At 50.0% G+C, this 20889-nt stretch overlaps 1 protein-coding gene across 3 annotated transcripts in view; it reads left to right on the top strand.

The window, feature by feature from the left end:
- The window catches only part of CACNA1H (calcium voltage-gated channel subunit alpha1 H), a 576049-nt gene that overhangs the window by 484043 nt on the left and 71117 nt on the right, over positions 1-20889 (top strand). For all 3 annotated transcript variants that reach the window (XM_089769319.1, XM_075899792.2, XM_089769320.1), the window contains 8 exons: positions 3365-3573; positions 7113-7547; positions 9865-9965; positions 10983-11106; positions 11261-11329; positions 11502-11686; positions 17839-17965; positions 18949-19074. In XM_089769319.1, the coding sequence (XP_089625445.1) occupies positions 3365-3573; positions 7113-7547; positions 9865-9965; positions 10983-11106; positions 11261-11329; positions 11502-11686; positions 17839-17965; positions 18949-19074 (1376 nt within the window). The remainder of the gene's footprint in view (positions 1-3364; positions 3574-7112; positions 7548-9864; positions 9966-10982; positions 11107-11260; positions 11330-11501; positions 11687-17838; positions 17966-18948; positions 19075-20889) is intronic.

The following is a 20889-nucleotide window of genomic DNA, read 5'->3' as shown; positions in this document are numbered from 1 at the left end:
AGTTGGGGGCCTCCTGTAATTTTTCACCCTTCTCCTTGTAACAAAAGCTGGTATCGTGTCCCCTTTCAGTCTTCTCTTTTCCAGACTAAACACACCCCGTTCTTTCAACCTTCTCTCCTACCTCATGTTTTCTAGACCTTTAATCGTTTTTGTTGCGCTTTTCTGGACCTGCTCCAGTTTGTCTGCATCTTTCCTGAAATATGGCATCCAGAACTGGACACAGTACTCCAGTTGAGGCCTAATCAGCGCAGAGTAGAGCAGAAGGACGACTCCTTCTGTCTTGCTCACAGCACTCCTGTTTAATGCCTCCCAGAGGCATGTTTGCTTTTTTTTTTTTAACAGTGCCACACTGTCATTTTTTCTTTTAATTTTCAGGGTGAGGTTTTGTTAGGAGAATTTGTCAGGGTATGTCTACACTACCACCCTAGTTTGAACTAGGGTGGTAATGTAGGCAACCGGAGTTTCAAATGAAGCCCGGGATTTGAATTTCCCGGGCTTCATTTGCATAAAGCCGGGCGCCGCCATTTTTAAATGTCTGCTAGTGCAGACTCCGTGCCGCGCGGCTACACGCGGCACGGACTAGGTAGTTCGGACTAGGTTTCACGAGGAGTAACGGTAGTTCGGACTAGGGTGGTAGTGTAGACATACCCTCAGTGTCTTTTGGGCCAGTAGCCAAAATTTCTTTTGACTCAATGAAATGACAGTCATTTGGCAACCAAATGGAATTCATTTTGGGTCGAAGCAGATGGGTTTTAATGGTTAGAGTCTCCAATGGGAAAGCTGGAGCAATACTAGATGAGTTAACTGCCTGGTTGTTCAGCACAACTGGAAATTCCAAATATCCACTTATCAAATTCATCTTTGCTGGCGAACAATCCACTGGCTGGCTTCCTTTGTACAAACTGTTTGCAGAACCACTTTGAATAACAGGCCCGTTCCAGGGCAGAAAGGAAATTGCCACTTTTTCTTAGGGAGCTCACGAACAGAGAAGGGAGCTGAATTCTCAGAATAAACTCTCTGCAAGGAATAACTTGACCCTCTCTGGTCTCCATGACCCTCCTAAACGCCGACATGTGTACAAACAACAGAAGGGCATTAATGATCCCATTACATACGCATTGGCCTTTAAAATGTGTATGGACAGAAGGATCTTGTTTGATGCGGATTAGCAAATTATGGGCTTGATCTTCTGCCCCTTGAAGTGATTGGCAAACCTTCCGTTAATTTCAGTGCTTTATGGCCAGACTCTTTGTGTGCAAGCAAATAAGCAAACTGATGCTAAAAATACAAGTGCACTACCTGACAAAAGCAGGCAGCGGAGGAGAGTTAGCGGGGGTAATAAACCTTTGGCTTCCTCAGTGCAGTAGCTAACTAGGTGGAGGTAGAATCATTTCCTGAACTACCTGTACAAGTGTAAAATTGCTCTTCTCTTCTACGTATGGCAGATGGTCTCTTCCTCTCCTCTCTCCCAGACTGCAGCTTCTGCAATCATTAAACCAAACTCCACTGAGCCAGAATAAATTAAGAGCTGCTCTTGTCTCCAGACCTTGTATTTGGATCCAGGCGTTGGCGACAGTCTTACTGCACTCAGCAATGCAGAAGGAGTTTTGTTGTAGAGTCTCTTGTTTATGTTCATCATGCATACAATTGCTGTAATTTTTAACAAGTACACTATGCTGCTTTTTGAATAGCTCTGATGCTGTGTTGCCGTGACAGCCCCTATGTTTCAAGGAGAGGCCCCCTTACACTTGCCATTGAGCTGAAACAGCATGGTGAAATTGCTACCTTTCTTTTTTATTAGCTAGCAGCACTTCTTAGGGAAAATAGTTTGCTAAATTATTCTGCTGCATAAGGATAAGAACATAAGCACATAAGAACGGCCGTACTGGGTCAGACCAAAGGTCCATCTAGCCCAGTGTCCTGTCTGCCGACAGTGGCCAACACCAGGTGCCCCAGAGAGGGTGGACCGAAGACAATGATCAACCGATTTGTCTCCTGCCATCTCTCTCCAGCCTCTGACAAACAGAGGCCAGGGACACCAATTCTATCCCCTGGCTAATAACCTTTTATGGACCTAACCTCCATGAAATTATCTAGCTTCTCTTTAAACTCTGTTATAGTCCTAGCCTTCACAGCCTCCTCTGGCAAGGAGTTCCATAGGTTGACTACATGCTGTGTGAAGAAGAACTTTCTTTTATTAGTTTTAAACCTGCTACCCATTAATTTCATTTGGTGTCCTCTAGTTCTTCTATTATGGGAACTAATAAATAACTTTTCTTTATATGTGTATATGCATATACAGGCGACCCCTGCACATACAACCTAATTGGAACCATCATAAGTCAGGCCGTCATAACTCGAATCCTTATTGCCCATAGGGGCAATGTTATGAACAGGGGTTCCGTTCCTGGCCCACTTTACCTCCTGGGAGTTGTAGTCTCCTGGAGCCAGGGGGCTCTGCTGGGCAGTAGGCGGTGCTGCAGCGTGGCTGTAAATGCAGGGGGTTGCAGGTTGGACGGTCGCAAGTCGGGGGTCGCCTGTATGTTTAGGGGTCCTTAGCATTTCCTGTCCCTGTAACGGGTAACTAAAGGTCTCGGTGTACGTTTGTACAGTGCCTTCCACCCCAAAGGAACCCAAAGCACTGTACAAAACATGAACCCTCTGCACCTCGGTGTACGGCAGGATGGGAAGAATATTGTATCCAGACTGGAATTTGGCCAGCGCATGAGGACTAACAGCTGTTTCCCTTGGGGGGAAATGAATAGCCGTATGACCCACAATGCCAATCCTGATTCCTGCTGAGAACCTACAACTCCTTTTGTAGCCCAGGGTGAGTTTTAAACCAAGCAATGATGAAGGTCTCGCAGACTAGAACTCAGGACACGTGGGTCCTTTTCCTGGCTCTGCAGTAATACCTGTCGTCAAAAGCTTCAATGCAAATACGAAGTCTGGAGTCAAGAGCAACTCTGAATTTAATCTGGCTCAGGGGACTTTGGTTTAATTGCTAGGTTACATTGGACAAAGTCACTTTGCCTCACTGTCCCTCAGTTTTCCCCTCTGTTAAATGGGGATAATGATACCGGCCAACTCCTATTTAAAGTAGCTTGAGACCTACTGGTGAAGAATGTTATGTAAGGCCTAGGGATTGTTGTTAAGCTTGGGGCCGTCTGTATGCTCCTGGCTTGGACCTTCTATCGCCTATGACAGGTCAACCTGGCATGGATGGCACCCAGGAGTTTCGATTGGATTTTCCATTCAGGAAAGTCCCTCGGAGATAAATGTGGGTTGCCTGTTTTAAAAGTGCTGGTTGCTTCCTTAGCTAAGCTCCTGAGCAGAGGCCTAACTGCACTTGCCTTCTTCCCAGAGATGAAGATGTATTCCATTGCCATTACCCCAAACGGGCACGTGGAGGGCCGGGGGACCAAGCCCCCTCCCATCATCATGCGCACTGCTGCTACTCCCATGCCTACGCCAAAGTGCTCGCCGCACATGGACTCGGTGCACACCTTTGTGGAATCGCGGAGGGGGAGCAACGCGTCGGTCGATCCACTCAGCTACGATCAAAAGTCCTTGGTATGTTACCAGGGTTAGCCATTCCCCCCGTTATATAATAACGTGGAGGAGGATAGACATGTATAACGTAGGTAGGGCTGGTAGCACTATCTCTGATTAAGGTTGTTCAATAGTTCTCATTATAAGACCCTGCTGACAACTGCATGGCCACTTTGTCAAAAGCTTGCCCTGTGGGCTGGAATTTTCCATGTTGTGTGTCTGCCTCCGGCTGCACTGGTTTGGGAACCTGTCGCCAGAACAATTTAGCCATTTCTGAGGGTGAGGCTGGAGGAAAATAGATCACTTGTCCCCATGTTAAAACATTCTGGTGACCTCTCTGACTGGCTTTAGAGCCCCCTTGCTTTGGAGCTAGGACTTGAAATTTGCCATGGGCCCAAAAGATGCCCTTTGCCATCTTTGTGAAAAGGCTGCCCCTGTCTCCTGGGTTCATCCCCAGAGCACGTCCTCATTCTCCCCTATTGGTCCAACTCCCTGGCTGGATTAGATCTCCCATGAGGCATCATGCGGCAGCCTATCCCATGATGCACTGCGACTCAGCAGTGATTTTTTTTTTCCTGCCGTGGGTTGCACGGGGGAGACGATCGGTGGGAAGGTGAGATCAGGCATGGACTGGACTGCCAGGTGCCAAGCTGAGTAGACTATGTGGTCTGGCAGCAGGAAGGCCGGCAGGACAGGGAATGCCTAGAGTAGCCAAGATGAGTTGCTGGTGCTGCGGTCACTGGAGAAATTAGGCTGGGGACTTTGCTGCTTCATTCCCAGAAGAAGAGGTTACATGATCTTGGTAACTAATGGACCATTCATTATCAGTGGGAAATAGGTCAATGGAGGGATGATAGGAGTTACTATAGAGAACTTTCTGGGTGTCTGGCTGGTGAGTCTTGCCCACATGCTCAGGGTTTAGCTGATCGCCATATTTGGGATTGGGAAGGAATTTTCCTCCAGGGTAGATTGGCAGAGACCCTGGAGGTTTTTCGCCTTCCTCTGTAGCATGGGGTACAGATCACAGCTGGAGGATTCTCTGCATCTTGGGGCCTTGAAAGTATTTGAAGGCTTCAATATCTGAGTTCTAGGTGAGAGGATTATTCTAGGAGGGGTGAGTGAGATTCTGTGGCCTGTACTGTGCAGCGGGTTGGACTAGATGATCATTATGGTCCCTTAAAGTCTATGAGTCTATGAGTGCTGCACAGCTGGGGGAGTGGGTCTCAGTGCCCCTAAACAGCTTCCTTTGTTATGAAGAAAATGTCAGAAGGAAAGACAAGCCGGGTCAACTGACTGAATGCAGGCAGCCCCAGGCATTATACTTGGGCACTGACTTGGAGGGGGTTTCGTTTGGCAAACCACCCTGGTAAGAAACATGTTCTTCCTGGAATGACAGCCCCACCTCCAGAGGTCTCAGACTTGAGGTGCGCGAAGCCTCTCCTGTCATGTGGGAGGAAAGGGCGATGATGCTGCAAGGCCCAGAGTCCTTGTGGCATTTTAACGATTGGCTAAATGTGAGGCCCCACGTCCGCGGTCGGAATAAACGGTCTCGGAAGGATCGTGAAGAAATCCGAACACACGTTCACCCCTCGCGGAGCTGCTCTGCTCCTTACCGAGGGGAACAAATGGAAAGCGAGAGCTGAAATGATGGATTATCGTTAGGGAATCGCCCTGTGAGGGGAGAGAGAGGGCAAGAGTTACCAAACAGGCTGCCGATTTTGTGGCACGACCGTGCAGTGGGTGGGAAGGCGGGTGGAAACAGCAGGCCCAGAGTTCATAGACAAAAACTGCTTATCTGCCCCGTTTTTCACTATGTCACTTGGCTATCATGTTGGAATCAAAGCAGTGGAACATGAATGCACTTCATGCAGCATGCTGAGGCAGAGCTGTTATCACCTGTGGTAAGCTGCCTAGCCGAGGTAATGCTTCTGAAAAGAAAACAGAGATGGCTCTTATTTGCCTTGGGTTTACATGGGATTGCTGGCTTAAGGCTTGAATCAGGACACAGGCAGCACCCCCGCCCAATGGAACCGGCAGCCCGGAGATGAACCCTAATCAAAACCAAGGAGAATTACTTAAAGGCATCTGCTCTGTTTCCGTGCCAGAAGGAAAATGTTCAGAAAAAAGATTTCTTTCTAGGCTTCCCGGCTCTGACCTTGAAAGCTTTTGTCCCGGGAGTTATTTGCATTTACAAAATAATGATCAAAAATTTGCTATGAGGAGAAAAGCCGTCTGAGTGTACATTTAAGGAAAAATATGATCCCAGTCCATAACATTTGCAAAGATCCATTGAAAGCCAATAGGATGTAGGCACCTACATCACGTCAGTGTTCAAAAGCATATTACCCGGTGGGCATAGAGACTGAGGGCTGGACCCATTTGCGCTGCCAGAGTGGTGTAAAGGAATCTTAGAATCAATGAGATTTTGGGAAGGCTGTGCCTTTCCTTGCCTCCATTACCTACCGCCCATGCCTGCCCTGTCTTAGCCGTTAACTCCCCATTCTGCTTAATGGGGAGTTAAGGAACAGAGGGGGGTGATTCTTGCTGTGACACACAAGAATGTATTTCCAGTGACGAGACCCAGCCCTACCACTAAGTGGGTGTGTGGCCGATTTCTCAGAAAAAAAAGAGGACTCCCATTAAGTGGTATGTAAAAGGACCCCAGGAGGGAAGTCCATAACATTTTCCTTGGCTGGGCTCCCCTGCTGGCTGAGAGATTAATGGCTCTGGAGCAGATGCAGCGCCAGCCTCGAGTTTCCATTAGGGACAGCGAGTATCCAGGGGGAATATGCTTTAAGACAGGCGTGCTACTGTATGGCCCTGAGTCAGGCAAGTGGACGCCCACCCCAAGCCGACGTGCAGTGTGTCATTTGCGGGGCCGTGGGCAATCGGCAGCTCTTGTGAGCACTGAGATTCCGGAAGTCCTGGGAACTTGGTAAGGAGGCTGGCATGCCCAGGCAAAACCCACATGGACTCAAAACCCACAGGGGGTTCAGGAATGCTGCCGAGGGAAAGGTGGGAGCCATGCTAATGGGGCACTTTAAAGGGGCGCCTTCCATGTGGGTTCACCTGGGCACCCAGGTCCCTTCTCGGTGCCTCAGTAGAAGGGAGTCATGGAGATGAGAGAGGCCGCGGGACAGCTCTCAACTGGGACTCCAGCACTCCCACCATGGGCGACGGGTGAAGGCCCAGCTGAGGGAAGCAAGCCCTAGCCCCGCCCCTTCCACCCAAGGCCCGCCCCTGGAGCTAAGCCCCTCCCACTCGCAGCCCAATCCTTCCTGGCCACCTGCAGGGCCAGGGCTTCCTTCCCCTGCGACCGGGGCGTGTAGGTGAATTTGGGAAGGCTGTGCCTTCCCTTGACTCCATTACCCGCTGCCCACGCCTGCCCTGTCTTCGCCCTAAACTCCCCATTCTGCTTAATGGAGTGACGCTCTTGTCTCTGGAGCCTCCTTCCAGTCTGTGCCACAACTGCAGGGTTAAATCCCTCCCCCTCCCAGCCATTTCCCTGCTCCCTTCCACTGGAGGGGGGAATCTCACGTGTGTTTTTTCCCGTCTCGCAGTCCAGCCTCCGCAGCTCGCCCTGTGCGAACTGGGCACCCAACAGCAACTGGGGAAGCCGCCGGTCCAGCTGGAACAGCCTGGGCAGGGCCCCAAGCCTGAAGAAGAAGAACCAGTCAGGCGAGAGAGAGTCCTTGCTCTCCGGGGAGGGGAAAGGGAGCACGGACGACGACTCCGACGATGCCAAGTCCAGCACGGTCAGCAGAGCCGCCCTGCACCGCCGAGCGGAGTCGCTGGATTACAGAAGCACCTTGGATTTGCCGGAGCTCCTGCAGCTCCCTGCCCTGCGCCACTCTCTCAGCATCAACCCCATGGCCGTGCTGCCTGCCGAGTACCAGGACTGCAATGGCAAACTGGTGCACGTGCCCAGTGAGTTCTTCCTGCGCCTCGACAGCCACAAGGACGACCCCCTGGATTACGACGACGACATGGACGACGTAAGTGGCCGTGGCGATGGGGCGGCTCGGGAGGGAAGGGAGCCTCTCCCTCGTTCAAAGCCTGAGCACAGTCGTTGCCCCCGGCGGGCTGGTGTCGAGGGAAGTCCGGTTCCCAGTGAAATAGTGTCTCCTTCCTGGCACGTTTGGTCAGCCAACCGGGGCTCCGTTACAGTCTGACCTGTAGGCGAGGTAACGTGTCCAGGTGATGGGCCCCCACTTAACACATGAGCCACGACCCCCGGCTGTGGACGGCCCTCCTTTCCGGACTCCCTCCCAAACGTTACTTGTTGTGATCTCAACACCGTGCAAAGGTGTGTCCTCCGCCCCCGCACCCATCATTTAACTAGAGCAGAGGTGGGGACCCTAAAGCCCAGGAGCCGTATGCAACCCCCAGCTTCCCTGGATCCAGCCCCCAAGACTCAGGGCTCCCCCCCCCCACAGCACTGAGGAGCCGTGTCAGCCCTCCAGCCCCCCACTGCCCCACTATGGGGCTGAAGCACACAAAATCTACTAGCCTGCCCCTCCCCCGAGGCTCTGGCGTGTGAGGGGTATGTGGGGAGTGTCTGTCTCCGCCTTGGTTGGGGACCACGTCAGTGAGGGGTTTGTTCGGCTTCTCACTTGTGTGTGGCCCCCGACTGATTTTTCTGTGGGTCGACAGCCCCCGACCCAAAAAGGATTCCCTGCCCCACGGAACGACGTGTCTGGTGGCGCAGAGCAGCTGGAAGCACCCTTTGCAAAGGCAGCATTAACCCGGCTGCTCTCCAGCACCAACCTAAGAGCCCTGCAAGTTGTGAACCCTCTACCCTGACCCCCATTTCAGGCACTTTGCTCCCAAGTTCGTGAAGGGAGGATAAAGCTGAAAGGATTCCGGTCACTGTTGGCATGACCTTCACCGGGTAGATTTGAACCTGGGACCTCAGTGTAGGAGCCTCTACAGCTTGAGCGATAAAGCTCCCTTGTTCGTAGTTCTCACTAGTAGTGGTCTAAGTTCCACTGGGTGGGACAATGAACCACAGTAGGGCTACGTCTAGATGGCTTTCCTCTTCCAAAAGAGGAAATGCAAATGAGGAAAGAGGAAATGTAAATGAAGCGCTGATTAGCATTTTCTCACACTTAATTTGCATAGCCTCTTCCGATCCTTTTTTCGGAAGTTTTTTTTTTCCCGAAAAAAATGCAGTCTAGATGGGGGTTTTCACGCAAAAATCCCCTTTTTCGAAAGAACCCTTCTTCCTCAAAAAATGAGGTTTACAGGGTTCTTTCGAAAAAGGGGGGGTTTGCGCAAAACCCCCCGTCTAGACTGCTTTTTTTTTCCGAAAAAACCTCTTCTGGAAAAAGGATCAGAAGAGGATATGCAAATTAAGTGTGAGAAAGTGCTTCATTTGCATTTCCTCTTTCCTCATTTGCATTTCTTCTTTCAGAAGAGGAACGCAGTCTAAACATAGCCTAGGTATGTGGATTACACTGGCTCCCAGTTTGCCCCTACAGATTCCTCCCCGAAATAGACAAACCAGCCTCATGGCAGCCAGAAGAGAGACACCATGTTATCAGTGCTGATGTAACTACAGAGATGTGGGTAGAGAGCTTAGGCCCGGCGTTCTGGTGCTGCAAAAGAAACCAACCAAACAGGATTTTCAATACCTCTCAGTAGGGAAGTTTACACTGATGCTCAAAAATTTCATAGGCAAGGATTAAATGAATTAATTACCAAGCACTTCGTGCAGCACCACGAACCTTGGAAGCCCCTTGGTCCTTATTGGATTGGTTTGGGGTGCAGCAAGCACCCACAGCTCCCGCTCATTTTGGAGGACGTTTTGGAGGAGTAAGAGCTTCGAGATCTGGCCATGTATGTAGGGTTCATGGAAGTTTCCCTTCCACATGCATAGAAAGAGGGTTAGCTCTTCAAACAGCCTGCATCAGTCCCGATCCCAGCTGCTGGTCTGAAGATCAGATTGTCCGGTAACGATGCTTTCATTGCACTTTTGGCTGCGCATGGACAATGTTGTGTGTCTCTTATTCACTTCCCTACTAGCCTGATAGCTTGGTGGGAAAGATGGTATTTTGGATAAAGCATTGGACTGGGACATGGGGAAGCCTGAATGCAGTTCCTAGCTTAGCTACAGGCTTCCTTTGGACCTCTGGCACATCATTTTATTGGGGTAACGGGGCCCTATAAGGACACAGGGCAGAACTAGACTGTGAAAAGGAAGACCTAACACGACCTTTTCCAAAACTAGAGCAAAGAATTCAGAGGTTCAGTTGAGAAGGATAGAGGGACCCCGAAGAGCTAGGAAAAGAGCCATTTCTTTGTTCTCTCCAGAGCTACTGCTACAGGATTCGTAAAGCCCTGGAGCCCTACAAGCCAGAGTGGTGCAAGAATCATGAAGACTGGTCCCTCTACTTGTTTTCTCCTCAGAATCGGTAAGAAATCCCAATCTGCTGCGTGGGCTGGTGACTGAAAACTGGGGCTTGGGAGAAGCTCATGCCATGGGGCAGGACATACCCGACTGAGGGGGAAAGAATTCGGTGAGGGAATCCTTGCCAGGTTTCCGTTTCTCGTCCCCAGCCGTTCTGTTGGCTTCTACCACAGCAAGTGGTGTTCCAGACTCCAGTTTTAGTCTTTAGCAAAACTCTTGGATGAGGATTGAGGTAAAAAAATGGCAGAAATTGGCCCCTGGTGCTCTAAGGAATGTCTCTGTGACTGGTAGACTCACTGGACAGGACCGTCGGCACCTTGGCAGGAAGCTGAGGTGACTTATTAATACAATTCAAATAAATAGCATCACTCCTTGGTTATCTCAATGATAATGAATGCAGCAAACCATGCACAGCAAAGTCCTTTCTCAGCACCTTTAGGCTACGTCTACGCTACAGGCTTCTTGCACAAGAAGCTTGTTGCGGAAGAGATCGTCCACAAAAACTTCTTGCGTCAGAACGCGTCCACACTGCAAACGCGCATCGGAAAAGTGATGCGCTTTTGCACAAGACAGTGTCCAGACTGCATGGATGCTCTTTCACAAGAAAGCTCTGATTGCAATGAACAGAATGGCCACCAGGGCACCTGTGCTTCTTTCAATAGGCTGCTTTTGTGCAAAAAAAAAAAACCCGTTTCCCGTCCACACACATCTTTTGGCACAAGAGCTCTTGTGCAAAAAGGAGTTATTCCTTGTAGAAAGAGGAATACCTATACAGCAAAAATGCCTCTGTTCTGTTGATTCACCATAAATTTTCTTGCACAAAAACGCACTTGAGGTGTGGATGCTCTGTGAGTTTTTGCACAAAAACTCTGAAGTGTAGACATAGCCTGAGAGAGATACCACTGAAGGATTTTAAGGACTCTCTCAGGAAAGGAAATTCCAGTTCAAGGGGTGAGTTCCAACCTTGCTGATCCAGACTGGCTTCCAGCCATGACCGCTTCTTGTATGCCTCTTCCCCCAGGTTTCGAGCCATGTGCCAGAAGGTCATAGCCCACAAGATGTTTGACCACGTGGTTCTGGTGTTCATCTTTCTCAACTGCATCACCATTGCACTGGAGCGGCCTGATATTGACCCTCACAGCATGGTGAGCAGCCTCTGCTCCCCATCCCTGCCGCCCTCCTCCTATCCCCATCATAACTTTTCCCCAGCCTCACCGGGGGAGCACCCTGCGGGCTGGAAGGCGTTGGGGTTCTGCTGTTGAAATGACCCGCCTCCTGCCATTGCTTACTGTGTTACAGGAGCGGATCTTTCTGAGTGTCTCCAATTACATCTTCACGGCCATCTTCGTGGCTGAGATGATGGTGAAGGTAATTCTGTGACTGTGCTAAACTGGCCAACCCACCATGAGGTTGGTCTGAGAGAGAAGATGAGCTGCATTTCGCTGCCCGTCCCTCTCTGGCGTGTAAAGCAAATACGCAAAAGGCACGAGGATGCAATGACCAGGTGACAGCTTAAATATCCTTCTCCTACTGGTCCTAGGTGGTGGCCCTTGGCTTCTTCTCTGGGGAAAACACCTATCTCCAAAGCAGCTGGAATGTCCTGGATGGGGTCCTGGTCTTTGTCTCCATCATTGACATTATCGTCTCCATGGCATCAGCAGGCGGAGCGAAGATTTTGGGTGTCCTTCGAGTCCTAAGATTGCTGCGTACTTTGAGGCCTCTCCGGTACTTAAACCTTGGGCAAAATGGGTTTGTGGGGTTTGAGCTTATCTACGAAGCTATTACACATCATGCCATGGTGTGAATCTGTTGTAGAAAGTCACGCCATGCAGCTTGGTTCCTGTGATGTGAAATCGTAGTAAACAAAGTCACATGTCAGGGTCTGGTGGCAGTGCCCATCCGGGGCATTACTAGGCAGCTTAGCAAGTGTGCCGTCGATTCGCACCTGGATCATTCCATGACTTCCCATGTTGCTGAGCCCTTTGTTTTGCTCTGAAGTTTCAAAAGAAAGACTTGCTTCCTTAAAAGAATGAAACTAGTGAAGATAGCACTCATATGGCACTTTTCATCCATAGACCTCAACGTGCTTCCCATAGCTAGTGAGCATTGTCCTTCTTTTACAGGCAAGGAAACTGAGGCATAGGTTGGGAAGGGACTTACCAAGGTCACAAACAATAGGCCAGTCCTCCAAAGACCCAGTAGGACATACGCAGATTACTGAATTGATTCAATACATTGTATGGTTGAGCCCCGGACAAACCCTCCCTCCCCCCACACTTGTAATGCTGCCAGAGTCCAGTCATCTGCAGGCAGAATCGAACCTGGGACCTCTGGAGCTTAGTGCATGAGCTTCTACACAGGGGTGGGCAATAATTTTTGATGGGAGGGCCACTCCAAGATTTTGGAAAGTGATCGAGGGCCGCACTCTTCTAGGGTATTAATGGAGGAGGAGCGTGGTCTGGGATGGAAGTTGGGTGCAGAAGGGAGTTTGGGGTAAGGAATTGGGGTACAGGAGGGAGAATGGAGTTTAGGAGGGAAATTGAGTGAGGGAGGTGGTTGTAATCTAAGGCAGGGAACTGGAGTGCAGGGTTTTGGGATGTGACCGACGTTAGGAGGGGATTGTGATCTCGGGCAGGAGATTGGAGTGTCAGATCTGGGAGGGGGTATGGGTGCATGTGGAGTAGCGGGGCAGGAGTGGAGGGCATAGGCTTAGGAAAGGGAGGGCCTGGCAGGCTAAAGGCAGGTTCTGGGTAGGAGACTTACCAGCCAGCACCCAACCAGTCTGTCTCCCTACATGTTTTTTCCTGCTTGGCCATGTGCTTGAGTGAGTAACTGAACAGGAGGGTTGTGCTTCATGGCTGCCTGTTATTCAAACAGGCAGCTCCCATTGGCCAATTTCTGCCTAGAAACCAGCCAATGGGATTGTGCTGGGGGTGAGAGCAGGGTCTGAATCTTCCCCCTCCCCTCTGGACTCATAAAGAGAAAGCACCCCACAGCTGCATTTCTGAGCAATGTGTGGGGCAAGCAAGGGAGCCTGCCTGGGGCGCCCCACTGCCTCCGCAGGCTGACTCCGATGGCTTGGTGGGCCGAATGCAGCCCATGGGCCGTATTTTGCCCAGGCCTGCTCTACCACATGAGCTAAAAGCCAGCTGGCTCTTAGCTAAGTCTGTAGAGTCCCTTATTCACTCTGTAAATGGCCTAACTGCCACTCGATGAGACTACACCTCCCCCTGCAGGTGTGTGGATTATACATGCACCATCTAAATTAGAATTGTAATGATAGTGAATCTCACTGTATAGCATCCTTACAAATTCGTGATGAAAGTGCTCTGATGGAACAATGGCTGATAATGATGGGGAAAGTAATGGTATTTTACTGGACCATAAAAATTGTTCTCACCCGAGATGAGTGTTCGCTGAAATTGGCAAGTAGTGTAGATTGTAGATTGTAGTGAATCTGCTCCGGGATGGAAGAATAAGTAATTGCACTAGTAGAGGGTTCTTCCAAAGTTGTAAAATGTCGGTCACATTTCTGGATTAACTCCAAGTCAGGATTCTCATCTCTCTTTCAACATCAGTGTCATAGGAAGTTATGATAAGGGCAAGGCTGTGTTTTCATGAAGGTTTTCAGGCCAGCTTTGCATTGTCAAGCCTGCTAAACACACAAGGTTGAACCAGTTTAGCTAAAGGTATGATTTTACACCAGGTTAGCTGAACTGATACAGCTTTTAAAGCTCCAGAGGGGTAGCAGAGTTAGTCTGTAACTGGAAAACCTTAAAAAACAATGGAGTCTAGCAGCACCTTAAAGACTAGCAAAACATGTGGATGGTATCGTGAGTGTTCGTGGGCACAACCCACGAATACTCATGATACCATCTACAAGTTTTGATACAGCCTCTGTTTCTTATATTGCTGTGAGCTTGGCTTTGGTCTGTTTATCTTCCATCAATCAATTTACAGACTAAAAACCCAGTGTGGCCCGTCTGAAACCAATAACTCATTTGTGTTTTTTAAACCAGTTTAAACAAAGCCAGGGTACACACGCCCACAGCAGTGTGGGAGAAATATTTGAGTGTCCAATTGCTTAGTGCCGGAAGGCAATGAACGTGAATCTCAACTGGGTTTAGGTACATCTGTTGTCTATGCACATTCTCAGCACCCATGAGGAAGTCTGAAACGACGGGTACTTTGTCTTCACCATTATCTAGAAGAGCTGCCTTGGTCTGGAGCGAGGACTTCTTATCAGTCTTGCACTGTGTGTATGATGAATGCCTTCCTCATGCCGCATTTTTATCATAACTTTACACATCAGGCAGGTTCCTTAATCCAAGTGACGTGTACACAACCTTACAGCCATTCCCAAGTGAGTTGGCATTGGCTAGGAGTGAATTGGCAATTAAACAGATGCTGGCAATAATTTGATAAGCTTCCGCTTCTGTAGTCTTTCTCCTGTGTGTGTCTATCTAATACCACCTAGACACAATGGAGCGGCCGGCTAGGAAGACAAAAGGTGATGGATTCAGTATTTGAAAGCGGAATAAAGGGAATTTGTATTTTGTTTGATAGCGCAGTAATAAAGGGAGGAGGAGAGTAGAAATCCCTGGGGAAGTCTTATCAGCTCACTTTGCCTTCTCCCATTTTGCGTCATGCCTAACACAAACACATGCACTTTCTCGTGATATTCTTTGGAAACAAGATAGGTGCTTCCAGAAACTTGTGGTCTCCTCAGAGAGAACAGCTGTTTGCCTCTATCCATCCTATTAGTATTAAGGAGGTTAAAATGCGGTTAATTGACTAGTCGATGGAATAGCCATCGACTAGTCCATAGGCACTTCCGCAAAGGAGGAATGCGGATCTGACTCCGGGCTGCACGTGGTGTGCCTGTTTTGAAATGCACAAGAGTCCCCAGCGGGGGCTCTCCAACTGACCCTGGCTCCACAGCAGCTTCCCCTTTGAAACACGCAGAGGGAATGAACAGAACAGGGAATCATCCAGTGTTCCCTCCTTTGTTGCCCATTCCCAGCTTCTGACAAACAGATTCCTACCCATTGTTGGACCGATCCTCCATGAATTTATCTAGTTCTTTTTTGAGCCCTGTTATAAGTCCTGGTCTTCACAACATCCCCTGGCAAGGAGTTCCACAGGTTGACTGTGTGCTGCATGAAGATAAACTTCCTTTTGTTTGTTTTAAACCTGCTACCTATTCATTTTTTTGGTGACCCCCTACATCTTGTGTTATGGGAGCAAGTCTCCGTGCTGGTCATGATTTCATAGACCTCTATCATATCCTCCCTTAGTCTCCTCTTTTCCAAGCTGAAAAGCCCCATTTTTATTAATCTCTCCTCACCAAGGATCCCCTCCTCGGCCCCCCCGGAGCAAAGCACTTATGCCTGTGCTTAACTAAGTGCGTGAGTGGTCCCAGTGACAGCACGTAAAATATGTGCTTAAGTGCCTGACTGGACTGGGGCCAAGGCGCTCGGCACATTGGGGGACTACGCCCTCGGTTCGTTAGCCTCCCCGAGCGTTTCCAATGATGGGACAGCCGAGTACTTTCCAAGAGAGGGATGTTGTAAAGATCTGAGCCCGGGACCATGAGCCTCAGCTGCCGTGCTCTTCCGCTGCCTCTCCAGCATGTACGGACTCTCTCGGTTGCCTCACTTAACCACCCCTCGACTTGAGTGTCTCCATCTGCAGAATGGAGGCTAAGACTTGCTTTCCAGCCATGCCGGGAATGAGATGCTGCTAGAACAAATTGACATACGTGGCATTTCGGGGCAAAGTGCACAGGCTTGGTATAGGGCCACTGCACCCAACCTCTTCCATTCCAGATCAGGCCAGTGCTTCAGCATCCTGTCTCTGCTGGTGGCCAGTATTTCAGAGGAAGGTTCTAGAAACCTGTTAGTGGACAATTGTGAAACAAGCTGCCCCTAGGAGTTATTCCTTCCCAGTCTTCATCAGTCACAGACCTGGTGCCCTGCAGCAGGCGGATGTATACATTTTTATGCTGTCTAATATAACTGTGTCTGTTCTCATTGTCTATATAAATGTCTGATCATTTCTAGAACCCGGCTAGACCTTTGATCTCACTGAAATCTTGTGGCACTGAGTTCCACAGTTTCATTATTCATTGTGCAAACTAAGTATTCCCCTTTTGGTTTTAAAATTGAATTTCACCCCCTCTCCGTCTCTTCTGAAAGGGTAATTGGGAGCATGCAACTAACTCTGGAGCCAGGGCACCCTGTTGTGATGCAGCCTTGGTTTTTTTCCGTTGCCACACAACTGCATTCGGAGTTGTTTTAAAATAAATGCCTGGTTCTCACATATACGAAGGCCCTTTAAAATACACTTGCTCTCTTTTTAAGGCCCCCCAGAAGGGTGGGAGGTGGCCTTAGTCTGAATGGACACCCAGCCCTGTCTCCAGCTCTCAAGAAGGCAAAGATAACTTTCAAAATGGGAGCCAACTGTAGCCAACGGAGAGTCATCTGCCTGAGTGTGCAAAGAGCCTTGCATAGTAACCCCGAGAGAAGAGTGATCCATGATCACTTGCCTGTTTCAAAGGCATGTTATGAGGCTTAACTGATTAACACCTGGGCAGCACTTTGAAACCAACTGATGAAAGGAGCTATAGAATAGGATAGCAAAATAGACTATACCAGGGTGGGCAATAATTTTTAATGGGGGGGGCACTCCAAGAATTTGGTAAGTGGTCAAGGGCTGCACTTTTCCATTATATTAATGGAGAAGGTGTGGGGGTCTGGGATGGAGGCTGGGTGCAGAAGGGAGCTTGGGGTATGGGATTGGGGTGTGGGATCTGGGAGGGAGTTTGGGTGAAGGAGGCGTTTGTAACCTGGGCAGCAGACTGAAGTGCAGGAGGGGGTGCAGGATCTGGGAGGGGAGTGTGACCTAGGGGTGCAGAGGTTTGGGTTGTGACCTGGGACAGGGGATTGGGGTACAGGGTCTGGGAGGGGTATGAGTGCAGGAGAGGACTGTGGCCTGGAGGAGGGGAGGAGGAGGTGGGAGTTCAAGGTCTGGGATGGGGTTGTAACCTGGGGCAGGATTACGGGAGGGGGAAGGGGAAGAGGAGGGGGGGGGATTTGGTTGTGGCCTGGGATAGCGGAGGGGGTTGTGACTTGAGGAGGAGTATAGGAGGGGGTGCAGTGTCTGCCAAGGTGTATAGGGCTGGAAGAGGGGCACAGAAGATTTGGGTTACACGGAGTAGGGATGCAGGAGGGGCCAGAGGGTTGAGGGTGGGAGGGGCTGGGGTGCCAGAGATGGGCTCTGGTTGCTAGGTGCTTACCTGGGCAGCTCCCAGCCAGCAGCCCAGCATATTCCTTAGCCAGGATCCCTGCCTTCCACACCCTTGTACATGCTCAGAGGAGCTGCAGGGGCCATGTTTGCTGCTGTGAGCCCAGGGGAAGAAAGGGGAGGGGCACTTCACATGCTGCCTATCCTACAAACGGGCAGCTGCTATTGGCCAGAAACCAGCCAGTGGGAGCTACTGGGGGCAGGGGGAGAACCCCCCCCCCCGGGCTCTCAGCATTCAGAAACATACACATGGCCCGCAGCCGGCTTTACTGAGTGCAGAGCAGGGGCAGGGCAGGCAGGGAGCCGGCGGAGGCTCTTGCAGGCCAGATCCGGCAGCTTGGTGGGCCAGATCTGGCCTATGGCCCATATTTTGCCCAGGCCTGTATTATACCAATACAGGGGCGGTAAAGAAGGGTTATGTCAGCCTGACTGCCCACAAGGAGAAGGAAGAGGAATAAAGTCGGGCCAAGGGGGGTTAGGCTACATGACCCTTGTGGTCCTGTCGCCCTGTGATTCTAGGAGTCTCTGAGTGCCATCCTGGGTTTTTTGGGGGGTTTTTTTTGTCCCCCCAGAGTCATCAGCAGAGCCCCAGGTCTCAAGCTGGTGGTGGAGACGTTGATATCCTCCCTGAGGCCCATTGGCAATATTGTGCTCATCTGCTGTGCTTTCTTCATTATCTTCGGGATCTTAGGGGTGCAGGTAAGTCTATCCCTGCGCGACCCAGGCACTCGTTCAGAAAGCCCCTTCTCGCCCGCCAACACAACACAGGGCCCTTCACAACTTCCTTTCTCCAGCTGTCTGAGGCAAGCCGCTCCGATGCCTCCAGGGACCTGAAGTCGTCCTCACCCAGCAGAGGGGTTTCAGGCTTTGTGCCTGAAGAAGGGGACCCCAGCTCAGGGGACGAGGGAAGGAATCCCAAATCCCAGCCAAGGGTCTGTCATTGGAGCAGAACAAAGTGGCCAGGCCTGGTTGAGCCCCACCCTGGTGGGAGGGATAGCTCAGTGGTTTGAGTATTGGCCTGCTAAACCCAGGGTTGTGAGTTCAATCCTTGAGGAGGCTGTTTAGGGATCTGGGGCAGATTTGTTGGGGATGGTACTTGGTCCTGTCATGAGGGTAAGGGACTAGAGTTAATTACTTCTCAAGGTCCCTTCCAGCTCTATGAGGGGATGTCTACACTAGCCCCCTAGTTGGAACTAGGGAGGCTAATGAGGGTGACTGAAATTGCAGCTGAAGCATGGGATTAAATATCCTGTGCTTCATTAGCATGTTCCCAGGTGGTTGCCATTTTGGAAATTGACTAGCCCGGACTAACTGCCCGCGTCTACACGCGGCAGTGAAATGGGAGTTCGAAGTAAAGGCCTAACTCGAATTAGCTGTTATTCCTCCTGGAGTGAGATTTAACAACTAATTCAAATTAAGGGCTTTATTTCGAACTCCCGTTTCACTGCCGCGTGTAGACGTGGGCAGTTATTCCGGGCTAGTCAATTTCCAAAATGGCGACCGCCCGGGAACATGCTAATGAAGCGTGGGATATTTAAATCCCGCTTTTCATTTGCAATTTCGGTCGCCCTCATTAGTCTCCCTAGTTCGTACTAGGGGGCTAGTGTAGACGTACCCTGAGTTAGGTATATCTCTGTATTTTTTTAAGACCTTTTCTCTCTCCCTCCCCTCTTCAATTTCAGCTCTTCAAGGGTAAGTTCTACTACTGTGAAGGACCAGACACGAGAAACATCTCCACTAAAGCCGACTGCACCAGTGCACACTACCGATGGGTCCGGCAGAAGTACAACTTTGACAATTTAGGGCAGGTAAAGGAGTTCTTGTTCCAAGAGGTTTCTGGGTCAATGTCTGCTGAACTCTTCTGACCATATCCCCCTCCAGCACTGAATTTCCAGCCATCTCATCTGCAGGTCCCCAGTAGAGGCTTCATTTATTCATAGGGTTTAACAAAGCCCAGGAGTTGAGAGCTTGGCCCCATTACTCATGCTGAAGTCTAGTCTACGCTAACCCCCGCCATCGACCTAATCGACATTGCTTCAGGAATGCAAACAGTGTAGCTAAAGTGGATGTACTTACCGCAGCATTTTGCGTGCAGTAAGGTCAGCGGGGGCTCTCTCCGGTTGACACCGGCGACTCTTGTCCTGATGGAGTACTGGCGTTGACGGCAGAGCCCTCTAAGCAGATGCGAGAAATTGACAGCTGATGAATCAGTCGTTGCAGCATCAGTCCACACCACCAGGGAGTCAAGCCCTGATAGAGTAGTGCCGTTATTTCTGGTTACCACCCCTGAGGTTTGGCATGAATAAGGGGACTGCAGCCTGGCCATGAATGTGGAATGATACCTGGATTTTTTTTTAAGATAATAAATGTTAATCAGGTGCTATGCACTTCAGTGGCTGGTATAAATAAATACCAGCACTGAGCCAAACAACAGGTAACCCACAGGTCAATCTGTGGTAGGGAGTTCCCTGTAGGATCATAGAATCATAGAATACTAGGACTGGAAGGGACCTCAAGAGGTCATCGAGTCCAGTCCCCTGCTCTCATGGCAGGACCCAGCACTGTCTAGACCATCCCTGATAGACATTTATCTAACCTACTCTTAAATATCTCCAGAGATGGGGATTCCACAACCTCCCTGGGCAATTTATTCCAGTGTTTGACCACCCTGACAGTTAGGAACTTTTTCCTAATGTCCAACCTAAACCTCCCTTGCTGCAGTTTAAGCTTCTTGTTCTATCCTCAGAGGCCAGAAAAAACAGGTTTTCTCCCTCTTCCTTGTGACACCCTTTTAGATACCTGAAAACCGCTCTCATGTCCTCTCTCAGTCTTCTCTTTTCCAAACTAAACAAGCCCAATTCTTTTAGTCTTCCCTCCTAGCTCATGTTCTCTAGACTTTTAATCATGCTTGTTGCTCTTCTCTGGATCCTCTCCAATTTCTCCACATCCTTCTTGAAATGCGGCGCCCAGAACTGGACACAATACTCCAATTGAAGCCTAATCAGCGCAGAGTAGAGCGGCAGAATGACTTCTCCTGTCTTGCTCACAACACTCCTGTTGATGCATCCGAGAATCACAGAGGGTGTGAGACTGTTGTGCCTTGAGCATAGAGCCTGGCTTTTTAACTCAAGCAATAACACTCCCTGTTTTTAGTCTAGAAATCCTTGATTCAGTCTCCACCACCCCTGTAGACCGCGCAGTACACACACAGCTGAGAGATGGCACCACATGTGGGCGGAAACACCAGGATTGCTGGCATGTGAGGCAAAGCACCAAGGGGCACAGAGACAGGACCCAGGATAGCCCGAGACCCCACCTGCCTTCCCACAACACTTAATGGCAGAAGCGGGAGAGATGCTCTGTGGGATAGGTACACAAAGTGCACCACTCCGAAGGCCAGGGCAAGTAGCGCAAGTGTGAACACACTAGTGCACAAGCAGCTGACAGGGTGAACACACAACAGCAGGTTCCCTTCAGCACATTCTGAGCAGTGATGTTCATTGACTGCGCAGAACCTAGCCAGAGGAGACACACCCTTACTTCTGCTGTTTCTCTTTGATATTTGCAGCCCTGCTAATCTGAGAAGCTCAAAGAGCAAATGTATCCACTTGGAAACCTTCTCC

This window comes from Pelodiscus sinensis, chromosome 15, assembly GCF_052426305.1.
Source record: "Pelodiscus sinensis isolate ZL-2025 chromosome 15, ASM5242630v1, whole genome shotgun sequence".
Classification (NCBI taxonomy): domain Eukaryota; kingdom Metazoa; phylum Chordata; order Testudines; family Trionychidae; genus Pelodiscus; species Pelodiscus sinensis.
Note: the sequence above shows the minus strand (reverse complement) of the source record. Positions and strands in the feature narration are given on the sequence as shown.